This window comes from Nothobranchius furzeri, chromosome 1 (genome assembly GCF_043380555.1).
Source record: "Nothobranchius furzeri strain GRZ-AD chromosome 1, NfurGRZ-RIMD1, whole genome shotgun sequence".
Classification (NCBI taxonomy): Eukaryota; Metazoa; Chordata; class Actinopteri; order Cyprinodontiformes; family Nothobranchiidae; genus Nothobranchius; species Nothobranchius furzeri.
Window position 1 is genome coordinate 77364226 of NC_091741.1, and position 23166 is coordinate 77387391.

Here is a 23166-nt window from a genome sequence, read left to right on the forward strand (position 1 = left end):
TATACCCCCACAGCTGCTTGTGTCATGTATATAAAGCGGGTGATGGAGATAATTGGAAACGAGTGACTTAAAACATAACTCGACCCAAGATATTTTCCTTCGATAAAAACAATGATTTGGTCCGAATGCGCATGCGCGATGGGGGGCGGGCGAACCAATCAGCTATTTTAACAGACGCCAAAACGCTGAACGTGATTTTCAGAAGATGGCGACTGCTGTGCTGGTGAGTTTCACAGATTGAAGGTGTTTAAATCACTCGACGTGAGCTGTTAATCATCCCAAAAAAACAATCATCACGTGTGTGTGATGCAAACGCTTACAAACGAGTTGGTGTCAGCTTCACTGACGACTCGCTTTTATGACGGTTCACATCAACTTAGCATGTTTAAAACGAAAGTCGGCCTTTAACGGTTAGTTTGTATACGAAGTTACCAGAGTAGTTTCTTTATAACAACTGGTTTTGTCGTTAAAGAGAAAAACAAATGGTTAGAACCGTCTGGAAAAGCTCAGTCGGTGTTTGAGCTGTTGAAATAGTGAATGAAGGGCTCTAACGGCTGCGTCAGTTGGAAAAGGCTCAGTTCGGTTCTGGTTGCTTTCTGCTAATTAACTTAACTAATTGCTCTCAGCGAGCAGGAGTGTGTGGCTTCATTAACGTGTGTGTGTGAGAGCGAGAGAAGGCAAAAAAACTTTTTTAAAGTCTCCCCCCCTTTAAGTAACTTTCAAGTTCCTCATGACTTAGAGCCCCAAATGAGATTGAAATGGTAGAAAACAAGCAATTTAATACAACCCAGTTGAATAAGCGGTATAGCCCAGCATGCATGCTGGTTCAGCGTGGTGAAGGGATGCTAGACCAGAATCCTAACTCAGTCCAGTCCACCAGCTAAACTAGTACCAAACACAACATATGCTTGTAAAACCTATGCTGTATTTTTTCTTTCAGCAGGGAATTATGGTGTTTTAAAAATATTGTCACACTAATATTTGCTAAAAACATAAAACTTCAAATACAAGTAACTATTTACTCCGAATTAACACCCACACGTTTTAAAATGATTTAAAGCCATTTTAGTTGGAAAGATGGTTAGAGGGCAAGTTAAACTGAAAATAACCATGCTGGTAACAGTTTCCAGATGCACCACCAGATAAGTAATTTGCTTTGTGCTTTATTTATTGTTGTATTGTACTTATTTTTAGGCATCGGCTACTGTTCCAGTCAACCCTGAAAAGGACACCTGTGAAACAGCCATTCAGAAGGCCATGAGTCCAGAGGCTTACATCAAACATCCTTTACAAAACAAGTAAGCTGTTGTTTTCTTTCTGTTTTTCACACAGGGAAAATATGTTTGTTTGTTGTTAAATGTAAATGGGTGATGTCGGTTTGTAGGATCTTTTTGTCATGCTTAAATTGTGAGTTAAGCATCTTACAAGTTTTGTAGATTGCTTCTGAGGCCATCAAATTCCATTTTAAGGAACAAGTGATGTTCCTGAACTTTTGTGTGCTCTGTAATAAAAACATTATTTCTATTTTTGGCAGACATGTTGGACTAGAAACAGTGTTTTATATTGCTAAATAAACCATAGTTAAAGGTATTGTGCTCAGATGGTGGTCTGCTGGTGACTCCTTTTGTTTTACAGGTGGGCTCTCTGGTTTTTCAAAAATGACAAAAGCAAAACGTGGCAAGCCAATCTTCGTCTCATCTCTAAATTTGACACTGTTGAAGATTTCTGGGCGTAAGTAAATCTTTATTTGATGTGGTATTTTACTGGTTGTAGGGATGTTTAGAAACGGGAGACAAAATGTTAAAGATCATCAGATGGATGAGCAGCATCTAATTTACCACAAATAAAAACATTAGTACATAATATGTATTACTATACTTGTTTCTTCGGTTCGCTTGTCATTTAATCTTTGAACAAACCTCAATTTTTTACTGTTATCACAAGTTTTATGGTCATTGCTGGTTTTATGATGAATGTTTTGTGTCGCATCCTTTCTATTTTGCAGATTGTATAATCACATTCAGTTATCAAGTAACTTGATGTCTGGGTGTGACTACTCACTATTTAAGGTAAGAGATTTTCTTTTTCAAGTTTAATCAATTATACTTTGTGCTCTCTGTTAGTAAATGTTCACTTTGAATGTGAGCCAAAATGCCAGTTTATGCTGTTAATGGTTACTTAACTCAATCGCTGCCAGCCGTTTCCTGATCGGTAAAGCCCTTCGCTGCCAGTGTATCTCACTGTTTTTACAGTTTTTTTTAACTCATTCACTGCCATTGACGACTAAAGTCGTCATTTGCATTTTTTTACTGTTTGAGCATCGGAACAAGCCCCCGCGCTGAGAGAACAAACATCTCAGCCCTGAAGCCGATCTTCATCCGCATACGTCACAGATCACATGATCAAGAAGCAACACATCCATGTGTTTGGAGATCATTTTGGGCCGTTCCTGTAAAAAAAAAAGTGAGGTGCGAAACGGAAAAGCGTCTGCCGATCACAATTCGACAACGGATTATGAAAGAACGGAAAACGCTCGAAACACGTGGCTTATTCCTGATGTAAGAGGTGAGTCTCTTCTTTGTTTTGGTTGTTTTGGCATCGACATGCTAGCGCGCAACGTTCTGTGACTCTTAAAAAAAACAGTAAAAACGGTGAGAAACGCTGGCAGCGAAGGCCGTTAGTGATCAGGAAACGGTTGGCAGTGAATGAGTTAAGAGTCACAAAACGTTGCACGCTAGGTTGATATGGATGCCAAAACAACCAAAACAAAGAGGAGACACGTGGAGAAAATGCTCAGTAGCAATGAGAGAATTTGCTGTTGCATTTAAGTGATGTTAACTATTATTTAACATTTAAATTTATTTTCAGATTTTTTTTTAATTAATTCAAAAACCCTGGTAAGGGATGTTTTTCTGTATTTGGAGCAACAGAAAAAGTTTTATGGTGGAGATGATGTTTTAAAGTCACTGAGAAACTGCATGCATGCAGTTTGTTGTTTTGCTGCTAATACAGTAGCAGGTGCAGCTGCATATTTTTGCAATAAAAATGTTATGTTGTAATGGAATTGATGCATTAGTTTTTGTTTGCTTTGAACCCAGAGCAGACGTCACACGCCAGACGACAATATTAAGCACTGTTATTGAATATCGCAGGTTTTCCTAATATCATGCAGCCCTACTGACTTGTAACATTTGTTAGTCTAAAACCTCACCAGTGCAAGATGCTGGCAAATTCGTGAAAACTAATGAAATGCTAAAAGTGCCATGATTTTGGCAAAGCAGTATTTATCCTGGTTTGAATCTTTTCAACAAATTGGGTGTGAGAACACCCTTTGTCTCACCAACAACTTCATGTGAAGTTTCTCATTATAAAAGTACACAATGCGTTAACTATTTTAGAGGAATTTCTCAGAGATTTAGTCTGTTTCACCTTAATCAAAGTTTGTAACAATTGGAGCTTTTTACGGATCATGTGCCTGTTCAGTGATTTAGGTCTGTGTTTGACTACAGGATGGGATTGAACCCATGTGGGAGGATGAAAGAAACAGACGAGGTGGTCGCTGGCTGATAACGCTGTCAAAACAACAACGAAAAGCCGATCTGGACCGATTCTGGTTGGAGACGGTAAACTATGTTCTTCTGTGACCTTTTGATTTTCAATATTTGGCTTATTTTTCTTAAAGATACTTTATAGCAAATCTCAGCACAAAAGGTATCTGAACCAATTTTCTCATTGACATCCAGGTGATTCAGTAAGATGGTGTTTTTGTCGCATCTCCCAGTAAGACATAGTCACATTAATACAGTGGGGCAAAAAAGTATTTAGTCAGCCACCAATTGTGCAAGTTCTCCCACTTATAATGATGACAGAGGTCAGTAATTTTCATCATAGGTACACTTCAACTGTGAGAGACAGAATGTGGAAAAAAAAATCCATGAATTCACATGGCAGGATTTTTAAAGAATTTATTTGTAAATCAGGGTGGAAAATAAGTATTTGGTCACTACAAACAAGGAAAATCTCTGGCTCCCACAGACCTGTAACGTCTTCTTTAAGAAGCTTTTCTGTCCTCCACTCGTTACCTGTATTAATGTCACCTGTTTGAACTCATTATCTGTATAAAAGACACCTGTCCACAGCCTCAAACAGTCAGACTCCAAACTCCACTATGGCCAAGACCAAAGAGCTGTCGAAGGACACCAGGAAAAGAATTGTAGACCTGCACCAGACTGGGAAGAGTGAGTCTACAATAGGCAAGCAGCTTGGTGTGAACAAATCAACTGTGGGAGCAATTATCAGAAAATGGAAGACATACAAGACCACTGATCATCTCCCTCGATCTGGGGCTCCACGCAAGATCTCATCCCGTGGGGTCAAAATGATCATGAGAACGGTGAGCAAGAATCCCAGAACCACATGGGGGGACCTGGTGAATGACCTGCAGAGAGCTGGGACCACAGTAACAAAGGTCACCATCAGTAACACACTAGAACGGCAGGGAATCAAATCCTGCAGTGCCAGACGTGTTCCGCTGCTGAAGCCAGTGCATGTCCAGGCCCGTCTGAAGTTTGCCAGAGAGCACATGGATGATACAGCAGAGGATTGGGAGAATGTCATGTGGTCAGATGAAACCAAAGTAGAACTTTTTGGTATAAACTCAACATGTCGTGTTTGGAGGAAGAAGAATACTGAGTTGCATCCCAAGAACACCATGCCTACTGTGAAGCATGGGGGTGGGAACATCATGCTTTGGGGCTGTTTTTCTGCTAAGGGGACAGGACGACTGATCCGTGTTAAGGACAGAATGAATGGGGCCATGTATCGTGAGATTCTGAGCCAAAACCTCCCATCAGTGAGAGCTTTGAAGATGAAACGTGGCTGGGTCTTCCAACACGACAATGATCCCAAACACACCGCCCGCGCAACAAAGGAGTGGCTCCGTAAGAAGCATTTGAAAGTCCTGGAGTGGCCTAGCCAGTCTCCAGACCTCAACCCCATAGAAAATCTGTGGAGGGAGTTGAAAGTCCGTGTTGCTCGGCGACAGCCCCAAAACATCACTGCTCTCGAGAAGATCTGCATGGAGGAATGGACCAAAATACCAGCTACTGTGTGTGCAAACCTGGTAAAGACCTATAGTAATCGTTTGACCTCTGTTTTTGCCAACAAAGGTTATGTTACAAAGTATTGAGTTGAGTTTTTGTTATTGACCAAATACTTATTTTCCACCCTGATTTACAAATAAATTCTTTAAAAATCCTGCCATGTGAATTCATGGATTTTTTTTTTCACATTCTGTCTCTCACAGTTGAAGTGTACCTATGTTGTAAATTACGGACCTCTGTCATCATTTTAAGTGGGAGAACCTGCATAATCGGTGGCTGACTAAATACTTTTTTGCCCCACTGTATATTTAAAGGTCTTGAAGAGTATAATTTTATTTTTGCAAATCTCTTTTCTCTCTGTAGCTCCTGTGTCTGGTGGGTGAAGCCTTTGATGACCACAGTGATGATGTCTGTGGTGCAGTCATTAATGTGAGAGGCAAAGGAGATAAAATAGCTGTATGGACCACAGACTTTGAGAACAAAGAGGCCATCACATACATAGGGTGAGCTGCAAAAAACACAATTATCAACTAAAAGGTTATGTTTAGTTTCAGGCTTTAGACAGATGAAATATAGTCTAAAGTCAATTTCAGACATGTTTGAATTTGTTCCTTGATGCTATTCTGAAAATGCTGGACATAGTAACATTTTTTTAAATTGGATGTATTCCTTTTTTTTAAAAGTAAAACCATGTTCCTACGTGCTCATACTGACATGTGTGTTCCTCCAGGCGAGTGTATAAAGAAAGATTAGGCGTTCCACCAAAAGTGATCATTGGTTACCAGTCACATGCAGACACGGCCACAAAGAGCGGCTCTTCCACCAAGAACAAGTTTGTTGCCTAAGGACCTGTGGAGTCATCTGCCATTTTTCTTTTGACAGCAATGTCCACATGTTTGCTTTTTCTGTCAATGAATGTAATACATCAGGGGATAAAGACATCTGTGAAATTGAGTTAAGGTTCTTGTTTGTGTTTGACATGTGACCAAAGTATTTAAGATAATATGTACAGTTAAAATGTTGCACTTCAAAAATGTTTGTTTGTGGCAGTGGGCTGAATGCTATTTTTATTTTGGTTTATGTTTAGTCTTTAATGCTAAAGGTAGCAAACAAAACAATGCCTGAAGTAATGACTGATTAGAGCAGGTTTGTAGCATCTTAAGAACTTTTGTCTTCAAAAATAAACAAAGCCTATGTGATACATTACTTTCACATTGTTGTATACAATTAAAAATTAGTGTGTTTTACTTACATGAAATACTTTTACCATTTTTCTTTCCAATGTACAGGCAGTGGTTACATGGTAATTGCCTTGGAATTTTATGTTTCATATGAATAATATATAAAAGGTGAAGTTCACACCTATTCCTATTTAACTTGTTAAGCTGTAAACAAGACATTTTATTTTTGGAAGTGAAAAATCTCAACAGTAGTTTATTTTTGAATGACAATTATCCACATTTGCTTTCATTTATTTTTGCGTGTGCAAATATATCTTGAACACTTTTCATGTAAAATGGCAGTGTTGGTCTTTTTTCAGTCGGGTAAACAAATGTGTTTGCAGGAACCAGAATGTGCCTTCAATGTAAACCCTGCCTTTATTTTCTACCATTCCAAAATGTACAACACACCTGAAACTAGTTGTATAGTAATGTGTGCTCTGTCCCAATGTGCTGCTGGAATGGTATAATTTGAAATGTATTAAATGGAATAAAGTGATGTGGACGCATTGTTCCTAAGATATAGTACAATGACTAAACTGATTAAAACTAAATGCTTTCCTGGTTATTCAGTTTGAATGTTCAAGAAAGTGAGGGGGTTCTTGCACACCTTATTCCTTAGTAGAGTCATGGGAGCTGCTGCCTCCAGCCCCAGCAGTCTTGGGACAAGAAATGGGAGCATTAACCTCACTCAAACCTGGGACAATGTATTCTCCAAACACATTTGGTCATTGGCAGGTAGGAAGCTATAGTACCCGGATAAAATCCATACATGAGATTTGAATCATTGAGGTAACTGCTACCAACTGTGCCTACTATGCAGCCCAGAAAAGGTACATTAAATAATTGATTTGTTTTAACCAGGCATGTCCAGTGTGTGACATGGGGACCAAGTGCGGCCCTTGGAGGGATTTTGTGTGGCCCCAGCAGCTGTTTATGTAGATGGGCAATTTTATTGATCTGAGTTTTCCTAATATGCTTATTCAAGGCCAATTTCTGAGCAGTGTACACAAAAAGGATAAGGATGATCTTGGCCCTTGTGGAAAGGTTGGACACCTGGTCCAAACTTTAATCTTCAGCTATTTTATAACAATCAGAGCAAAAAGAGGTGCTGGAAATCTGAAATTCTGTTAAAACTACTCTAACAAACATTAAATATGTCTGTAAATTTTTGCCTGTCATTTACATTGAATTTCTGTTTGTAATAAGTACACTCCATGGCCAGTTTTGAATAACACATTCCTAATAGAATACCATAGATGTAATGATCCTGTATTAACTCCAGGAAGCAGCTTTGATGATTACTGTAACACCAGCCTTGCATCTGTTGGGTTCACATTCAGAATTGTAACACTCTCAAAGTAGATTAACAGATTAGTGTTAAAGCTGCAGGCACTTATGGTTTTTGTATAAATTCAGCTACACAAATTGCATTTTGACTTACAGAAAAGCAGATTTAAATAATCTGGGGCATCTAATTGCTATTGCAACCAGCACAGTCCACCTTTGTTCTTAAAATACAAACACATTTTTCACACGGAAGGCTCTACAGGGATGTTCCCAGAGGTTTAAAGGAAAGTTTACCATACCAAGCAGCCTCTGTTAAAGAGTTGGAGCTTCTTTGTCTGTTGCTGTTACATAATCAGATCATAGTGTGCCAGTGTTGAACAGAATACAAAAATCTGCTTCAATGCAGTCCTGCCAGTGAATTAGTCTAAATGAGGGATGTTCCAATTCTGGCTTTTTGATTATTTTGTACCAGTATAGTCTAATTCTTAATTTCGGACATATGAAACAGAAAAAAATGAGAATATAGAGCAAAAGTTCATTTATTTCAGTAATTCAACTTAGACTGAGAGACCATCTAAAGGCTAAGGAGCCCTTTGCAGATGTTCTGGATTCATTAGCTGATTAGAGTGTGACACTTTGAGTCTAGAATATTGAACCTTTTCACAATATTCTAACTGAGATTTTGAATGTAGGGTTTTTATGAGCTGTAAATCATAATCATCAAAATTCTAGCAAATAACGGCTTGAAATATCTGGCTTTGCATGTAATGAGTCTATCCCATATATCCCCATTAAAGTAGAATTAATGACATAATTGAACCTTTGCATCATTATTCTATTTTTTTGTTTTTTGTTTTTGTTTGTTTGTTTCACCTAAAGCCCCATCATAAAAAAAAAGATTAAATAATTTTGGGTAAATAACAAAACACATAATTTTTCCCATCACCCTTCAACTTTAAACATTATTTGTGCAAATATAACTATTTACATTTAGGTTAGACCAGCTGTACCAAACAAACTAAAATACCTCTAAAACAACTCAGATCTGTTTGACATTTTGAGTGAGGGGAGAAGAAGCGGTAGTGTCTGACGTGCAACACATGCATGGTACATAAACGTGCGATTGAAAGAATAAAATGGTAAATGACCCATATTTAATATAGGACCTGCTAGGGTTCTACAACCCCCCAAGATGCTTTACGACACGCCACCAGTCATTCACACACCCATTCACACTCTGATGGTGATGAGCTACAATGTAACCACAGCTGCCTTGGGACACACTGACAGAAGCAAGGCTGCTGTACACAGGCACCACCAGTGCCTCCGACCATCACCAACAGGCAAGGAGGGTGAAGTGTCTTGCCCAAGGACACAATGATTACAATCGACAAGGGACAAGGCATGAACCTGCAACCCTGCCACTGTTGCCTGGAACAAAAACCAATATCAAACATTTCCAATATTACATTCAGATGCCTCTACCTACCTACCCACCTACCTACCCACCTACCTACCTACCCACCTACCTACCTACCCACCTACCTACCTACCTACCTACCCACCTACCCACCTACCTACCTACCTACCTACCTGCCTACCTACCTACCTACCCACCCACCCACCCACCTACCTACCTACCTGCCTGCCTGCCTGCCTGCCTGCCCGCCCGCCCGCCCACCTACCTACCTACCTAAGTAGACCAATAATATCTGACATCCCTAGTTTATTTACTTAATCAAAACCAATATTACCCGATTAAGAGATAATTTATAGAATGTCGTGTCTAAATTCATTATAACCCATTATTTGTGTATTCGTTTGTAGTCAGTATCACTCGTTTATGTTGTCTGTTTTTATCAGAAATGTTTTATCAACATTTGAACTGTCCTGTTTATTCTTGCTGACTTATTTTATAACACACTTCAGTTCCATATTGAAAATGTTTCAGAGGTGTTTTTAGACCCATGTTTTGGGTTGGTTGTTAGAATGTTCTCCTCTTTAAAATGCAACAGTGTTTGCTTTTATAAGTAAAATAGATTTTATGATTTATGCTTCTCTAATGATTGAAAACATGCATGAATGAGTTCGATGAGAATCCCATTAGGAGACCTACGAGTCTACCTGGTCTAGACTGACTTTGCAATAATGGGATGGTGATCATCTACTGGCTGCAGAGTTCAGAATGAGTTTTTCCAAAACCCATTTCCCTTCCTATGCTCCTTTTAGCTGATTAGCACATCTTGTGCTCCTCCGGTGTTAACAGCTGACACCAGAGGTGTGTGGATTTGATGTTCCTGATGTCCTGATAGATGGAATTGTTAATCTGAGCTGACACCTGTAATTGACAGAGGCGGCATACATGTGCTTGATATGAAAAGATTGGACAAGATAATCAGCAGTAAGAATCCTAGCTCTCCTCTAGGGATTTACAGGGTTTTACAAGTCTGCGGCACATTTTGTAGCAAACTGTAATAATATTGCTGATAAATTACTGACTGATTCAAGCAGAAGTGACTCTCTTGTCAGTGCAAAAACATCTCACTAAAGGTAAAATCCTATAAATATCCTTTTTTATCACATATATGTGTGTATGTTAAAGCTTTCAAGTCAAACCAGTTTCATGCAACCCAAAATTTGGCTGTGCTGTGTTATAAATTTGCCGCTTCTGTTAATTCTGTTTTCGAGTGGTGCCATTTTTTTGAGTGTGTTCACCACTCATCTAATCAAAGCATATTTTTATGACATGTCTGTGTATACGCTTGTTGGAGGGATCAAAGCTTGTATTCACAAGCAATCAGAAATGATGTTGTATATAAGAGGCTAACCCCCTCACACCTCCAGCCTCTGTACATGCAATGTGAATGTGAATTATATAGCTGCCACGAATACACTGAACAGAGCTCCAATGCAGCCCTCATATGTCCTTACCAAGCCATCAGTCTTTGCAGCCTCCACTCCTCTGTGAAGGCGTTTTGTACTATTTGAATGGCTGCAGCGATTTGCTTCTATCAGAATGGAAGGAAAATTCTCCAAAGGGCCTGGCTAGTAGTCTGCATTCTGAATTCAGAACCGAGATCTGCACAGGGCAATTAAAGCTGCAGTCAAAATATAACACTGTCTCATCTTTGTTGCTATGGGAAATGTTTAATGATGAAACACTGTGCACTATTGAGTCAGACTGATTTTATTTTACCCTTGCATAAAATGTCCACCAGGAGGCAATATGGCTACACACTTGACTTTCAGCATCACCCATACATGTTTTGATAGCAGAAACTGGGTTTCCAGAGAGTGTCTCCATTGCACACACAAGGGAAAGATTATTTCTGTAAATGGAAGCCGAACACCTTATTTTTCTGTTTATATACTTCACCATCATCACCATATCTCCTCTCCCACAAAAAACAAGGAAACATTTGCATTGCTCAACCTCTACCCCATTGCCCGCGGCAACTGTCAACCTACCGCTCACCAGCTCACCTCACATGCACGGGTGCCAAGAGCTGGAGGTCTAAACTCGGTGACATGACACCGCTCTGAATGAGACTCCAGCGTGAAAGGTTTTAGATAGTACCTCACATCTGCAGGAGAGGTTGATTCCCTCTGTATGTCGTGGCAGATGTGTCACTGAACTGTTCGCTCACTGTAACTCTGCAGCAGCTGCTTCTGAAGACTCTAAACTGGGCTCAATGGGAAGGTTATTATTCATGCTGCTGCTGATTGAGTTCTAGAGCCAATAACAATGTTATCATCTTCTTGTACAAAAAAAAAATTATTGACTTTCTAGAATTTGGGAGGCTTTAAATCACACAACCATGTTCTGAAACTTTAAATGCAGGTGTCATGCATTGCTTATTTGCAGGTCAATAATGATATTTTATGTTAAAATATTTATTTAAATGAATGCAGAAATATTGTTTGCAAAATATAAACATTTTTGATGATAATTGTATTAACCTGTAAACTAGCATTTCTTTTTCACTCTAGTTAAATGCCTTATTTCAGCTAATTGATTCTAATGGATGTTTACTTATTATCCACATGGATGCAAAATCAATGAAATCACATTATGGAGATTTTTTTGCTACTTGAAAATAGGGAAGACAAGTTGACATGTTGTCATTGCTGACACCTTAAATTAGAACCTCATTTGTATTGAAACAGTTTTTTTTACACGTGTATTTGTACCAAACTGCTTGTGAAAGTGTTAAGCAGATTGCTATAGTTGTACAGATTAATGGATTTTCGGGTGTCTAAGCATTGTATATTTTAAAGATTTAAAATTTTTTATTTTTAGCAGACAAGTTTTATCACACATGTTTGCTTTAAGTAAATTAATGTTACAGTTACAAAAGAAATCTAGGCATACATATTAAGGTTAAATTCTCCCTCTACTCCCTCCTGAGACCCAAATTTGTATTTGGTGTGTTTTTAAAGGGAAAAAAACATATCTACCTATTGTAGATTAGTTGACTCTTATAAATGGGAACAAAAAAATAATAAAAAAGTAATACATTTTAACAAAAATGTTGCCAAATTTTCTAAAAAACAAAAAAAAAAACCAAAGAAAATTATTTTTTTTAACTTAATATAAAATGTCTCAAAATAATACTCAAAAAGTCCTATTATTTGGTACCACATTTTTTGGTACTACATTTATTTGGTACTGCATTTATTTGGTACCACATTTATTTGTTACATTTATTTGGTTAAAAATAAATTCCCCATCACCAAGGATATGGCTCAAGTGCATCTGCACTTGCACACTGACTTTGCCCAGTGAAATGAAAAACATAGTAAGCTGATTTATTTAGCTGTTCACTGATTTGCAGTGTGAGTACAGTGCTTGTCCTCAATGACTGCCCTCGGCCGTGGTGATGTAATCTGCATGCTGACAGCAGCCTCTCCTCCCACACGGCTGTCATGAACAAAAGACAGCGTGATGAAGGTTTTGTTTGAATCTAAATGTTTTGTTTGAATCTAAACTAGGTAATGAGAAGCATAGTTGTATTAGTCATTCTGTATCCATACCGTTTTAATCTTTTCAGTGTCATGGGCTGGGGTTATACTGGCTGTCATAGGACCGTAAGTGGGAAGCAACCTGGACAGGTCACCAGTCCATCACAGAGACGCACACCCATGAACACGCAAAAGACAAAGGTAGTCGAGACTGGTAAAAAAAGAAAATTCTTGTTGGAGCTATGTGTGAAAAGATTTCTCTCAGTGGATTATAAATATTCTGATGTAAAGTTGGTAAATGACTACAATTCCAAAATGATCATTTATTTCCCTTCTCCAAATAAGCAGCTTTACAGAAAAAGTCAATTATCAAAAATACAGATGTATTAAATAATGATACTATAATATTAAAAATTAATACGCAAGCATACTGTGTATGCCTTAAAGAGCACCTGAAGTCCACCATTTCCATATTTCTCCTTATTTAAATTTTATTTTAACATCCGTTTGTTTTCCAGCTTGAGTTTTCAGTGTGTGTCTTTATTGATCATCTGCTCCTGCACCCACTGGTTTGCGTTTCTGAAAAGCCCACAAGAAGTTGATTGGTGTGAAGTGATTGCATCATCCATCTATGGTTGTGCCGGCTTGTTCACATACACGAGAGACACGAGCGTTCCTTTTACTGATGTTTAATACGGTCTTGCATCTTCTTTATCTTTACACCACATGAACACCGTAGAACTAATGAAAAATCATAAATCATGTACAAATTAACAAGTTAGTTGTCTTGAGTTTGCTAACATACAGAGTTTATAAATAAAGAATAAACATACCACTTTGGCCTGCTAATAGACAAACCGGTAGACTTGAATTACAATGGTCTATATGTAAACATGCGCTGGCCCGGAAGTAGGTCACATTTTTAACGCAAAGGATCATGGGGGCTAGAAATAGGGTGGACAGGAAGCCTTTCTCTTCCTTCCGGTTAGGGTTAGGGTCATGAATGTCAGTGAGCGGGGCTACAAAAGCACTGTTCTGGACCACTTTGCCTTACGCCCTCAATCACACTTACATTATTGTACTTTAACTTAAAATAATTATGTGTTTTGACTATGTCACATAATTTGAGATTTAATAGCTTGTAAAAATTCATATTTAAAAAAGACTACAAATTGACAGTGACATAAATGACATCACAGCAAAACCCCTTTTCCCCATTGTAGCTGCTTCTTACCACATGGCCGGATTTATAGTGGATTTATCCACATTTTATGTTTCTTCTGCTGTCCTGGAAGAAGGATGTGAAGCTCACTAAATGTTCAGCCATTTTCTTTTCCTTGTATGGTTTGATGACGTAAATATGGTGAGACAAAGTCCACTATGTGTTTACGCACAAAGCATAACGAAACTTTTGCCGCCTGTAGAAAAAAGCGTTTTCTTGTTATTAAAATGTGTCTTTAAAATTCACGAACATCACATGTTAAATCCATGGTACATATCAAACAGGATCAGATAAATAACCTTTATTGGCCCATAGACTCTCATTCATAGTTTTGGGCTGTAGGGGCCCCAACGACCAGACTCTTTATCGGCCTGCACCCCGGAGACAATTAATTTGGTGATGCTGTTTGGCTAAAAAATTCTTCAATTCTTTATAGAAACCAAATGCAACTGGCTGTTTAGCTGCAGTTTAAGGGCACTTTTCCCAGCACCACAGGGGTGATAAGTGAGTTTGTTGGAGGGAATCCACGGTATAGCGAGAGACAGCCGGTGTAAATTATGTGTAAATGATTCAAACTGCGTGCAGCCACAGTCAATAAAGCAAACCTGTCGCATGTATAGTAAATTTATGTATAAATATCATGCAGAATATTTCTTTCTCTTAACTTCAAGAAGGGTGGCGTTCCAGTGCCCTCTATGGACAAGACATCTCTAGAATTGTGTAATTAGGGTTTGGGACAATAAGAGCTTTGACAGCTGATCACAAATAAGGATCAGGTGCATACTTTGTTTACCTTCAGGTTGGTAGCACACCTATGACAGAAAAGAAACAGAGTTAGAGAAAGCTAAATGGCTGCTGCAGAAGAATAAGCAGAAGTCAATTTTTATTCAGCAGTGTGAAAATGTTTCCAAACGATGATTGGCTTCTTGTTTACTAACATCTCAGTAAAAGCCTGCAAACACCCAAAATACATTGCGCTGAACAATTCGCAATTTATAGTCCACTACTGTATAATCTAGAATAAATTGAAAATTGAACAAGCTAAAATATTTGGAAAGAATATTTTTAGGCCTACACACCAATGCAGCATTACATTGTGTTAAAAATAAAAGGAGGATGAGTGATAGAATGGAAGAATTTGCCTTTTTTATTCCTTTTAACTGAAAATCTACATGAAATATTCCTGGGCTGTAAAGCCGAGCAAATATTAAATCATCTGTGAGTGAATTTCAAATAAAAATTGAATCTGACTTTGTTTCTCTTCATTAAACCAGAGTTATAAGATTTCATTTCCACTATCATAAAGAAGATAGAGGAGGGATTGGAACTCTAGGATGGGAACACCATGGCATCCCACCCGAGGAGTTGGTGGAAGTTGTCTTTGCCAAAGCAACTGCCTCCACTACTGTTTCAGATGTGCAGAAGATGGTGATAAAAGACAACAGTATTTAAAGTCATTTATTCTTGGCATTCAAAACAATATAAAACAGTTTTAAAGAATTATAGCAGTTTATTTTTCTTTTAAAGCACAATATTACTGCTTGACTAGGCAGTAGTATTGATTTCTGTAAAAATAAATCGTTTGTGTCCCAAGAACACAGCATCACAATCAGCAGACTGCAGACAAACATCATGCTACAGCCTTCATGACAAAAGAAATAAAAATCACTTAAAAAAAGTGTTTGCAAAAAAAAAATTAAATAGAAGCATGAGTTAACCTTTGAAATGTCAACAGTCTATAAATGGCAATAAACTAAACAATAATCGATCATTTATTTAAAAAAGATAAAAACGCAGGCAGCTCCTGAACCTGGATCCCTATCCTTCATGTTTTTACAAATATTTGATGATTTAATGACAAAAAAACATTATTACTATTTAGTTTAATACTTCTAGTACTCCTTGTATTTGTGTCACACAGAGCTAATTGTTGACTGTTTTGTAAAAAACATAGTGAGTTCCTAACCTTCTTGTAAACAAAGAGTAATTCTCAAGCTTCATGCCATGTTTAGTAGCACTAGTTTCCCACTTCTCCCTCCCACTGGTTGAAAATAGAATTACAACTGTTGTAAACAACCCTGCAGCAGCCTACTGTAGCTAGCGCTAACAATGAGCTAACACTAACATGAGACAACTCATACTAAAATGAACTACAAAGCAAAAAATGTCCACATTGTTGGACCAAACTGTTGTTGCATACAAGTCCAGTAGCAACTAAGTCAGGTCACCACCAGTCTGTGATATTGTAGCTTCCTCAGATTAGTGTAGGCCACGCTGATGATCACTCTGGTTTTAGCTCTTTGCTTCACCTCCAAAGACATTACTCTCTTACTTTACTTCCGCCATGATGCCAACAAAAAAGCAAAGTTATTATTCTTGTGCTTTTTGTTGACGGTGCGAACTGGAATGACTAACCGCTAGCCTTTATGTTAGCTATTGGCAGAGAAAACAGCTATTGCCATAAAACCGGTAGAGACCTCCCCCTAGGGCACCGGCCCTTCCCGCTGCATGTTTTAGATCATGAACACAGCTGATTTGTATAATTTAGTGATGAACTGCTCCTTTAGACACTAATGAAGGCAGGGAAGACAGGTCAGCTGTTAGATATTAAGGTGTTAAAAAGACGAGCGCACAGCGAGGAGATAGGTTTTGCTTTTGTTTCTACAAACGGACACTAGGGAGTGCTAAAAGCAAGCCCAAACTGCCCAGTTTCCCTTTAAGTAAAGTTTCTGGTCAGCAGTGAGCTGAGTGTTGTCCAAGGCCAAGTTGGTAAAGTTTCTATCGACACAGTCACTGAAACCCACTTTTAAATGAATAGCTTAAAGTAATAAATCTGTGTAGCAATATTTAAAAGAATAATAATCAAAACCTCCTCCTTCAATCCTTTCAGCCCTTCTACTCCTACCTGCACCTACAAATTTCTGTATTGGTTGGTTTGATAAAACAGCAAACATGTATGTGTTTAAAATAGCAAGTAGATGCACTCATTCTCAGTGGGATCAGGAAAAAACAAATCCTCAGACAGTCACTTAGTTATATGAGTTTTCCCCTCCTGTCTGTTCAGCAGTTATCACGAATGTCACAGATACAAAATTCTGTCTGTGTCAAATTTATTCCCCAAAGCTCCGGATCATCCATCTCCTAGCCAGCTTCCTTGGACAATGTCGGATTTCTGCCCCCACTCTAACCCCCACCCCACCCCAACACATTTACATTAGTTAATACAGTGGCAAGATGAGCTGCAGCTTCTTATGCAGAGTTTGATCTTGACTCTGAGGTCAGTTCATCATGCGTAAATGGTGTTTCCCTGGCAACATATTCTGTATAAGAAATGCTGATGAAGGCAACAGAGCGAGAGGAGATCCCTATCTGAGAAATCATTCACTGGATGCAGGAATTTAGGATGATGATGGGAGAGAGATACATTTTAGGCTTTCGGACATGAATACAGTACCATCAGTAAATGTGGGGCTTTGACACATACACTGTGTAGCGATAAATATAGATTCATATCTATATTTCAAATGTGGTGTAGATTTAGCTTGTTTAGTTGTTTAAAATATTGTAATAATTAATCTGGTCACCACCAGTTTTGTGGAATTGGACCATTGGATTTAATATCTATATCTTCTCAAAGTTAACACCACAAATTAATCTGAAAGCGTAATTCTTGTCAGAATGCGTCGACTATTCTCAAGATCGCTAGACAATGATCAGGCATGATTTAAGTTTTGTGAATTTATTACAAACATCAGTTGAGACATGACAAAAAGTACCAAACACAGCTTATCCTTTCATGCATGGAATTAAGACAATTGTTAACCCAAAGCTTTATTGCAGTGATATGAAACTACTGATCTGTAATAAAGGTGGAAACTTGGTGAAACACAAGATTATAGTAAAATGGGGAGTAATTTCTAAAATGGGTGCAAAGTGAGTATATTTTTGTGTTCATGTGTGTGTGTGTGTGTGTGTGTGTGTGTGTGTGTGTGTGTGTGTGTGTGTGTGTGTGTGTGCGCGCGTGGACACAGAGGACTTGTTACGGCAGTCACAGAGGAGTGGATCTTGGGAGTTAAACGTGAATTTGGGTCAAAATAAAACACGCCATAAAAGAAATGGGATAATCTGAAATTCACGAATCGTGGTTTAGCAGAAAAATCAGCCCGAAGGAAATGTTCACAGACCTGTTTCCGTTGCCAGAGGGTCGCCAGCGGTTAGTAGCCATTGGTCCTGGCTGAGCCAAGGTTCCTGGTACTGAATGGTTCTGGCTCCCTGGGTCGGTCAACGTCGGTTGTGGTAGGGAGGATGTGGTGTTCCTCTATCGTTGCTCGACTTTAGGTTCCGCCAGCTGCACCAAAGTGGAATTCAGATCCCTGGCCCGAATTATCCAAACAAAGTCGAATCAGAAAACTGTTCCAAATTGGTTTTAACTCTTAAGGCGAGAACTCGACCGGACCACGTAGACTTCCGGTTTCACGTAGAATGTCAAAAACAAAACAAACGGAGTTGCCTCTGAGATTTACCGTAACTTTTGAGAGCTAATGGCTTAAGAACTTTTATAAGCATCAGGTTTTTGCTAGGCCAAGATGGAAAAGCCATGCAGAGGTTTGCTTAAGGCGTTTTTTTTCTTTGTTCTGCCAACACGAGGTCTGAACTCTGATTTTATAAACTTTCTTTTGTCACACCCGCATGTATGTCACTCCTTAACCACTGGATGGCACTGTGGCTCTTTCAAATATTTCAATCTTTCCAACAGTGAACGGTTCATATTAGGGATGAGCCGGATACTCGTTTCAGACGTACTCGTTTCAGACGAGTATCCGGTACGGATAAAGCATTTTTGACGAATACGAGCATGAAACGAGTAAAACGAGTCAATATCTGTAATCGTGCTGAAGGACAATCCTCATTGGGTAACTGATTGACTTCACGCTCTGTGATTGGCCAGTCACATAGAGCGCCCGCCCCTCCCTACACACAAAACTCTCTAGCCCTCCGGAGCGCAGTCCGTCCTGTTCATTCACACACACGCACACACAGACAGTAACGGATCTCGCTGTGATTGCTTCACTGTTTCTCACGTTTCTTCAGTTTTCCCTAGGTTTTCTTCAGCTCGCCTCTTTTTCGGTTGAATATTTAAAGTTACTTTTTTCGTAACTTACATGGTGCCTTTGACAAGACAGAGCTGACGTGCTGTTGTCACTACCTCCGCTCCGGTCGGGTTTTTTTATTTTTTTGAACTCCCTCTCTCTCCCTCTCTATCTCTCTCTCACACACACACACACACACACACACACACACACACACACACACACACACACACACACACACACACACACACACACACACATTAATCAACATTGTTTTGTTTAACTTTGTGTGGGGCAAAATGCCAAGAACGTTAAGAAAAAAAATCAGTTTAATCAAATTAAAATTAAAATATATATATAAAGTTGTGTCTGGTTCTAGCATTTCATATTTCCTAGTTCCTACTGCATGAGTTCAGATGTATTAATCCATGCACTCAAATATTAATGTTCTGATTTTATTGAAAAACTTGTTCTGTAATAGTTTCTTTACTATTGTGATCAAAACTATTTAATCTCAGTTCTGAGGCTGCTCTGTAAATAGTTTCAAATAAACAATACACATAGCAACTTCTGATCAATCCATATCAATTTCAGACTTAAAATAATACATTGATGTAAACCACACCCACTTCAGGTTAAACCACGCCCACATCCTGGTTATGCCACGCCCATTCCGAGTACAGATACAGATAATGTAGTTGGTTGAACAGATACAGATAGTGGTGTACTCGCTCATCCCTAGTTCATATCACAATTTACCAAACTTACTCCAGATAAGGCATCAAAAGTATTACTTTAAACAGGAAAGAACTAACTTCAGTTCTTAAAACTGGACAGTTTTACTGTTAGCATGAATTTTAACTGGAGAAACAACAATTGCAGATGTTTAACATGAAAGAAGAACATAAACAAGCATTTAGGTTTGTAACTGATAAGAATTTAACATTTACTTTGATTGTAGATAAACAGAAAATACCAGGGTGTTGATAAAACTAAATTCTGGAAACTTCTAGAACACACCCTTTTACGAGCACCCAAACTTTGGGAAAAAGTCAAGTTTTGGCAGGCTGAGATAGAACAGACCCCGTCCTGATATCGTCCTGCATCTCCACTGGTGCAAAAGAGAAAAACACGTCACTTGGTAAAATTTATGTCCCTGCGTTGCATGCTCTCCCCATGCATGCGTGGGTTTCCTCCTGGTACTCCGGTTTCCCTCACAGATCACAACATGCCCTATAGGTTATAAATTGTAAGTCGCTTTGGATAAAAAAGTGTCTGCCAAATGAATAAACACAAACACACACACACACACACACACACACACACACACACACACACACACACACACACACACCCCTCATGTAATGTCCAGAAATGGTCAGTTTTCATGTACAGTTTGACCCCTTCAGTATCTGGTCTACATGGAGACAGGAGTCTACTGTACATGTGTTGCCTTTAATCTGCCGGATCCTGCTATTTCATCAGCTGGAGTCCGTGCCTCTCTGCAGCTCGGAACACATGATAACAAAGTGTCAACAAACTGTTCCCTTCTCAAGGTCCTTCTGTGCCAAGCCTGCCTGGTTATCTAGGCTGGACTGGACTGTTATAAGAGTGGCTGTTTTCAGCTTATATGAGTTAATCATTCGTGAAATAATAATAATGTCTTCACTAATCTGTGCTTAAATCAATAAGGTTAATTGATCTGTGCTTGAATTACTGAAAGTTTGAAATGAATTATTACATTGAATGATTTATATATATGGTAATCGGTAATGTTTGATATGACAAGGCAATCATCACCTGCACTCAGACACAAGGACAAATTAAAGTTAAGTTAAGCTCATGACACATAGATGTTTCCTTACCCCAAATCAGAACATCCGTATCTGAAAGTAGGCGTGATGTTCTGAGATTCTTGGTAATATCTTTTAACATGGCACCTTCTGATTGGACAAGAATTCATAACATGAGAATATTAAAACAGAGCTCACGAGACGGTGACTCAGTTCTAGAGAAAGCTACGGAACGGCCATCCGGAGCGAAACCTCTTTAACCCAGAGTATTTTTGACAAGCTGTCAAAAACCTGCTAAAAGCCGCCTACAGCTGACACAGCAAACGGTTCCTGCAGAACAAAGCTGATATTGTTCTGACTCCCTAAGAGTCCTTCTAGACGCAAATGGTTTCATCCATCTGTTGTGACCTGGAAACATCTCTGGACTGGAGAGTCGGTGCTGCTGCGGTTATTCTACAAACCTTGGTGCCAGAGGTCATCTGACCTTCGGATCCACGAAGAGGGTCTTCCAAAGGGTGATGTAGACACAGCATGATCGCGTCTTATGTGGCTTTGATAAGAATCAACTTCATATGTTAACGCAAACCAAATTCTTCCCTTTTTACACCCAGAACTCAGTTCTTCTAGATACGAAAGTTCTGATAACCTCACACCATACGTCACATTTCATCCACCTAGATCCATCCATTCACAGTAATATTAGTTAACTTGTCATGTTTTAATTGTTTGAAAAATAAATTCTTACTTTTTATAAACCCGACTCTCTTCTTGAATCAATGCGAAGTGTTCTACAATCCCTGAATAAGCAAAGAATTCTAAATCTTACGGTTAAACAGTAAAGACCAATCAGACTGGATTTCCATATTTATATGGACATTCACATCACATTGGTCAAAGTGTAGAGTAGTATCTTAAGCTTTAAAAGCACCCACATACACATAAATGACCCTCTCTACACTCAGCAGAATGTAACCAATAGCATTAGCAACACCACCACTCAGCAGAAGCTCCTTCAGGCTTGTTTTATTTGTAGAGATAAAGATCTTTTATTTACATGGTGAGTGTCCCACAGGACAGGTCAGTGCAGTCACACAGCCGAGCTAGAGGGGGACAGGTGTTGCCCTTTATATGGCAAGCTTGTGTGTTATGTGCATTACAGCCAGCCATCCAAACAGCAGCAGCACCCCTCGTCCGCCCTCTTGCTTCTGGGTCTTTTTTGTGAATGGCCCTCGGACCATTATAATTGAGGACCCCTGATCTACACAGTCAGCAGAGAAAGACATGTGACCTGGCTGGAGCTTGCTGAAAGGGTCATCGGTTGGGAGGCGGATTTGTGATGCATTGGCATGGTGTGGCAGTTTTAACATGTTTTTAACTAATTAGCCTCACGCAGCTTAGTATTGCTATGACAGTTTATACTTGAAGGTTGCAATAGAGCTATTTTAACCACCGTATACAGTGGTTAAAATAGCTCGTATTCATCGAAAAACACGTGATACATGGATTATATTCAATATACCTGCCATCTCTACTACTAGTTCCTGGAAATGGTGCACCAGTATGTTTTCCCCATGAGAATGACTTACAAGGCATTCATTCCTACTAGAGACCTGCAAAATGTATTGATTAAACACTTTTACATATTTTTGGAATGATATTTATATTTAATTACATCTGCAACAAATCATTTAGGTAAATTTAATAGTCATGATTGGGAAAAAGAGTGACTTTATCACTTTATCATATAAATTGGAGATTAATGCATGAAAAACAAGACAATGCGAAAGTTGTGACTAAATGGTCTCTAATCCATGTCCCCAGTGTTTTGGGCAGCTTGTGTGTATTTCGTGTTTGTGTATGTGCGTGTGTGTACATCGATCTGTTTGCTGTTTAATCCTTGATTGTGACAATGGTCAGTGAGATTAGAAACCACAGCCACAGCACCGCCTCTTTTAGGCAAGTAATGGGCAAAAAAGCGTGTTAATTGCCCTTGACTGTTGAAAGTAAATTAATTATTGATCCTTCTCTTGACTCCTCTTCTGTACTTATGTACCCTTACAAATCCTTTTATCTCTGGCTTTGAGTAAGAACATTTCCTCTTTTTCCATCATTATGCAGGTTGGTGAGAAAGGGTACCACTAGCCAACCCTTTCAACCAAAGTCATCTTTTTAAAATTTTGTTTCTGCTTGTAGTCGCATAGCATACCAAACAGACCTGTCAGAAATTCTCACCACCTTCCTCTGTAATCTGTTGCGACCTCTCGCTCACATCTTTGCTCTCTTCTCTCCTTTCATCTTTAATTTTCTAATAGTGTCCCCTTCATGTTCATGCCTCTGCCTGCCTTCTGTTTCTCCTACACACACTTTCAGCCCACATGCTATACACACATGTTCTCCCGCCTCCACGCCAGCAGTTGTAACGAATGAATAAGGGAAGAAGATGAATAAAAACTGATGTTGAGGTCTAAAGGCTGTGTTGTAAATTGA

At 38.9% G+C, this 23166-nt stretch overlaps 1 protein-coding gene across 1 annotated transcript; it reads left to right on the top strand.

The window, feature by feature from the left end:
- Positions 1-110: 110 nt before the first annotated feature.
- Positions 111-6843, top strand: eif4ea (eukaryotic translation initiation factor 4ea). Its single transcript, XM_015950494.3, has 7 exons — positions 111-223; positions 1195-1298; positions 1636-1731; positions 2006-2069; positions 3510-3623; positions 5466-5605; positions 5833-6843. Exons 1-7 carry the CDS (start codon positions 206-208, stop codon positions 5945-5947), a joined length of 651 nt encoding a protein of 216 aa, XP_015805980.1. The 5' UTR covers positions 111-205; the 3' UTR covers positions 5948-6843.
- Positions 6844-23166: the final 16323 nt, after the last annotated feature.

Bases quoted from the DNA above. Each gene is read 5' to 3' on its own strand.
- eif4ea (XM_015950494.3), top strand. The intron at 2,070-3,509 runs GTAAGAGATTTT...GTTTGACTACAG, and splicing joins GTGACTACTCACTATTTAAG to GATGGGATTGAACCCATGTG. The intron at 5,606-5,832 runs GTGAGCTGCAAA...GTGTTCCTCCAG, and splicing joins GAGGCCATCACATACATAGG to GCGAGTGTATAAAGAAAGAT.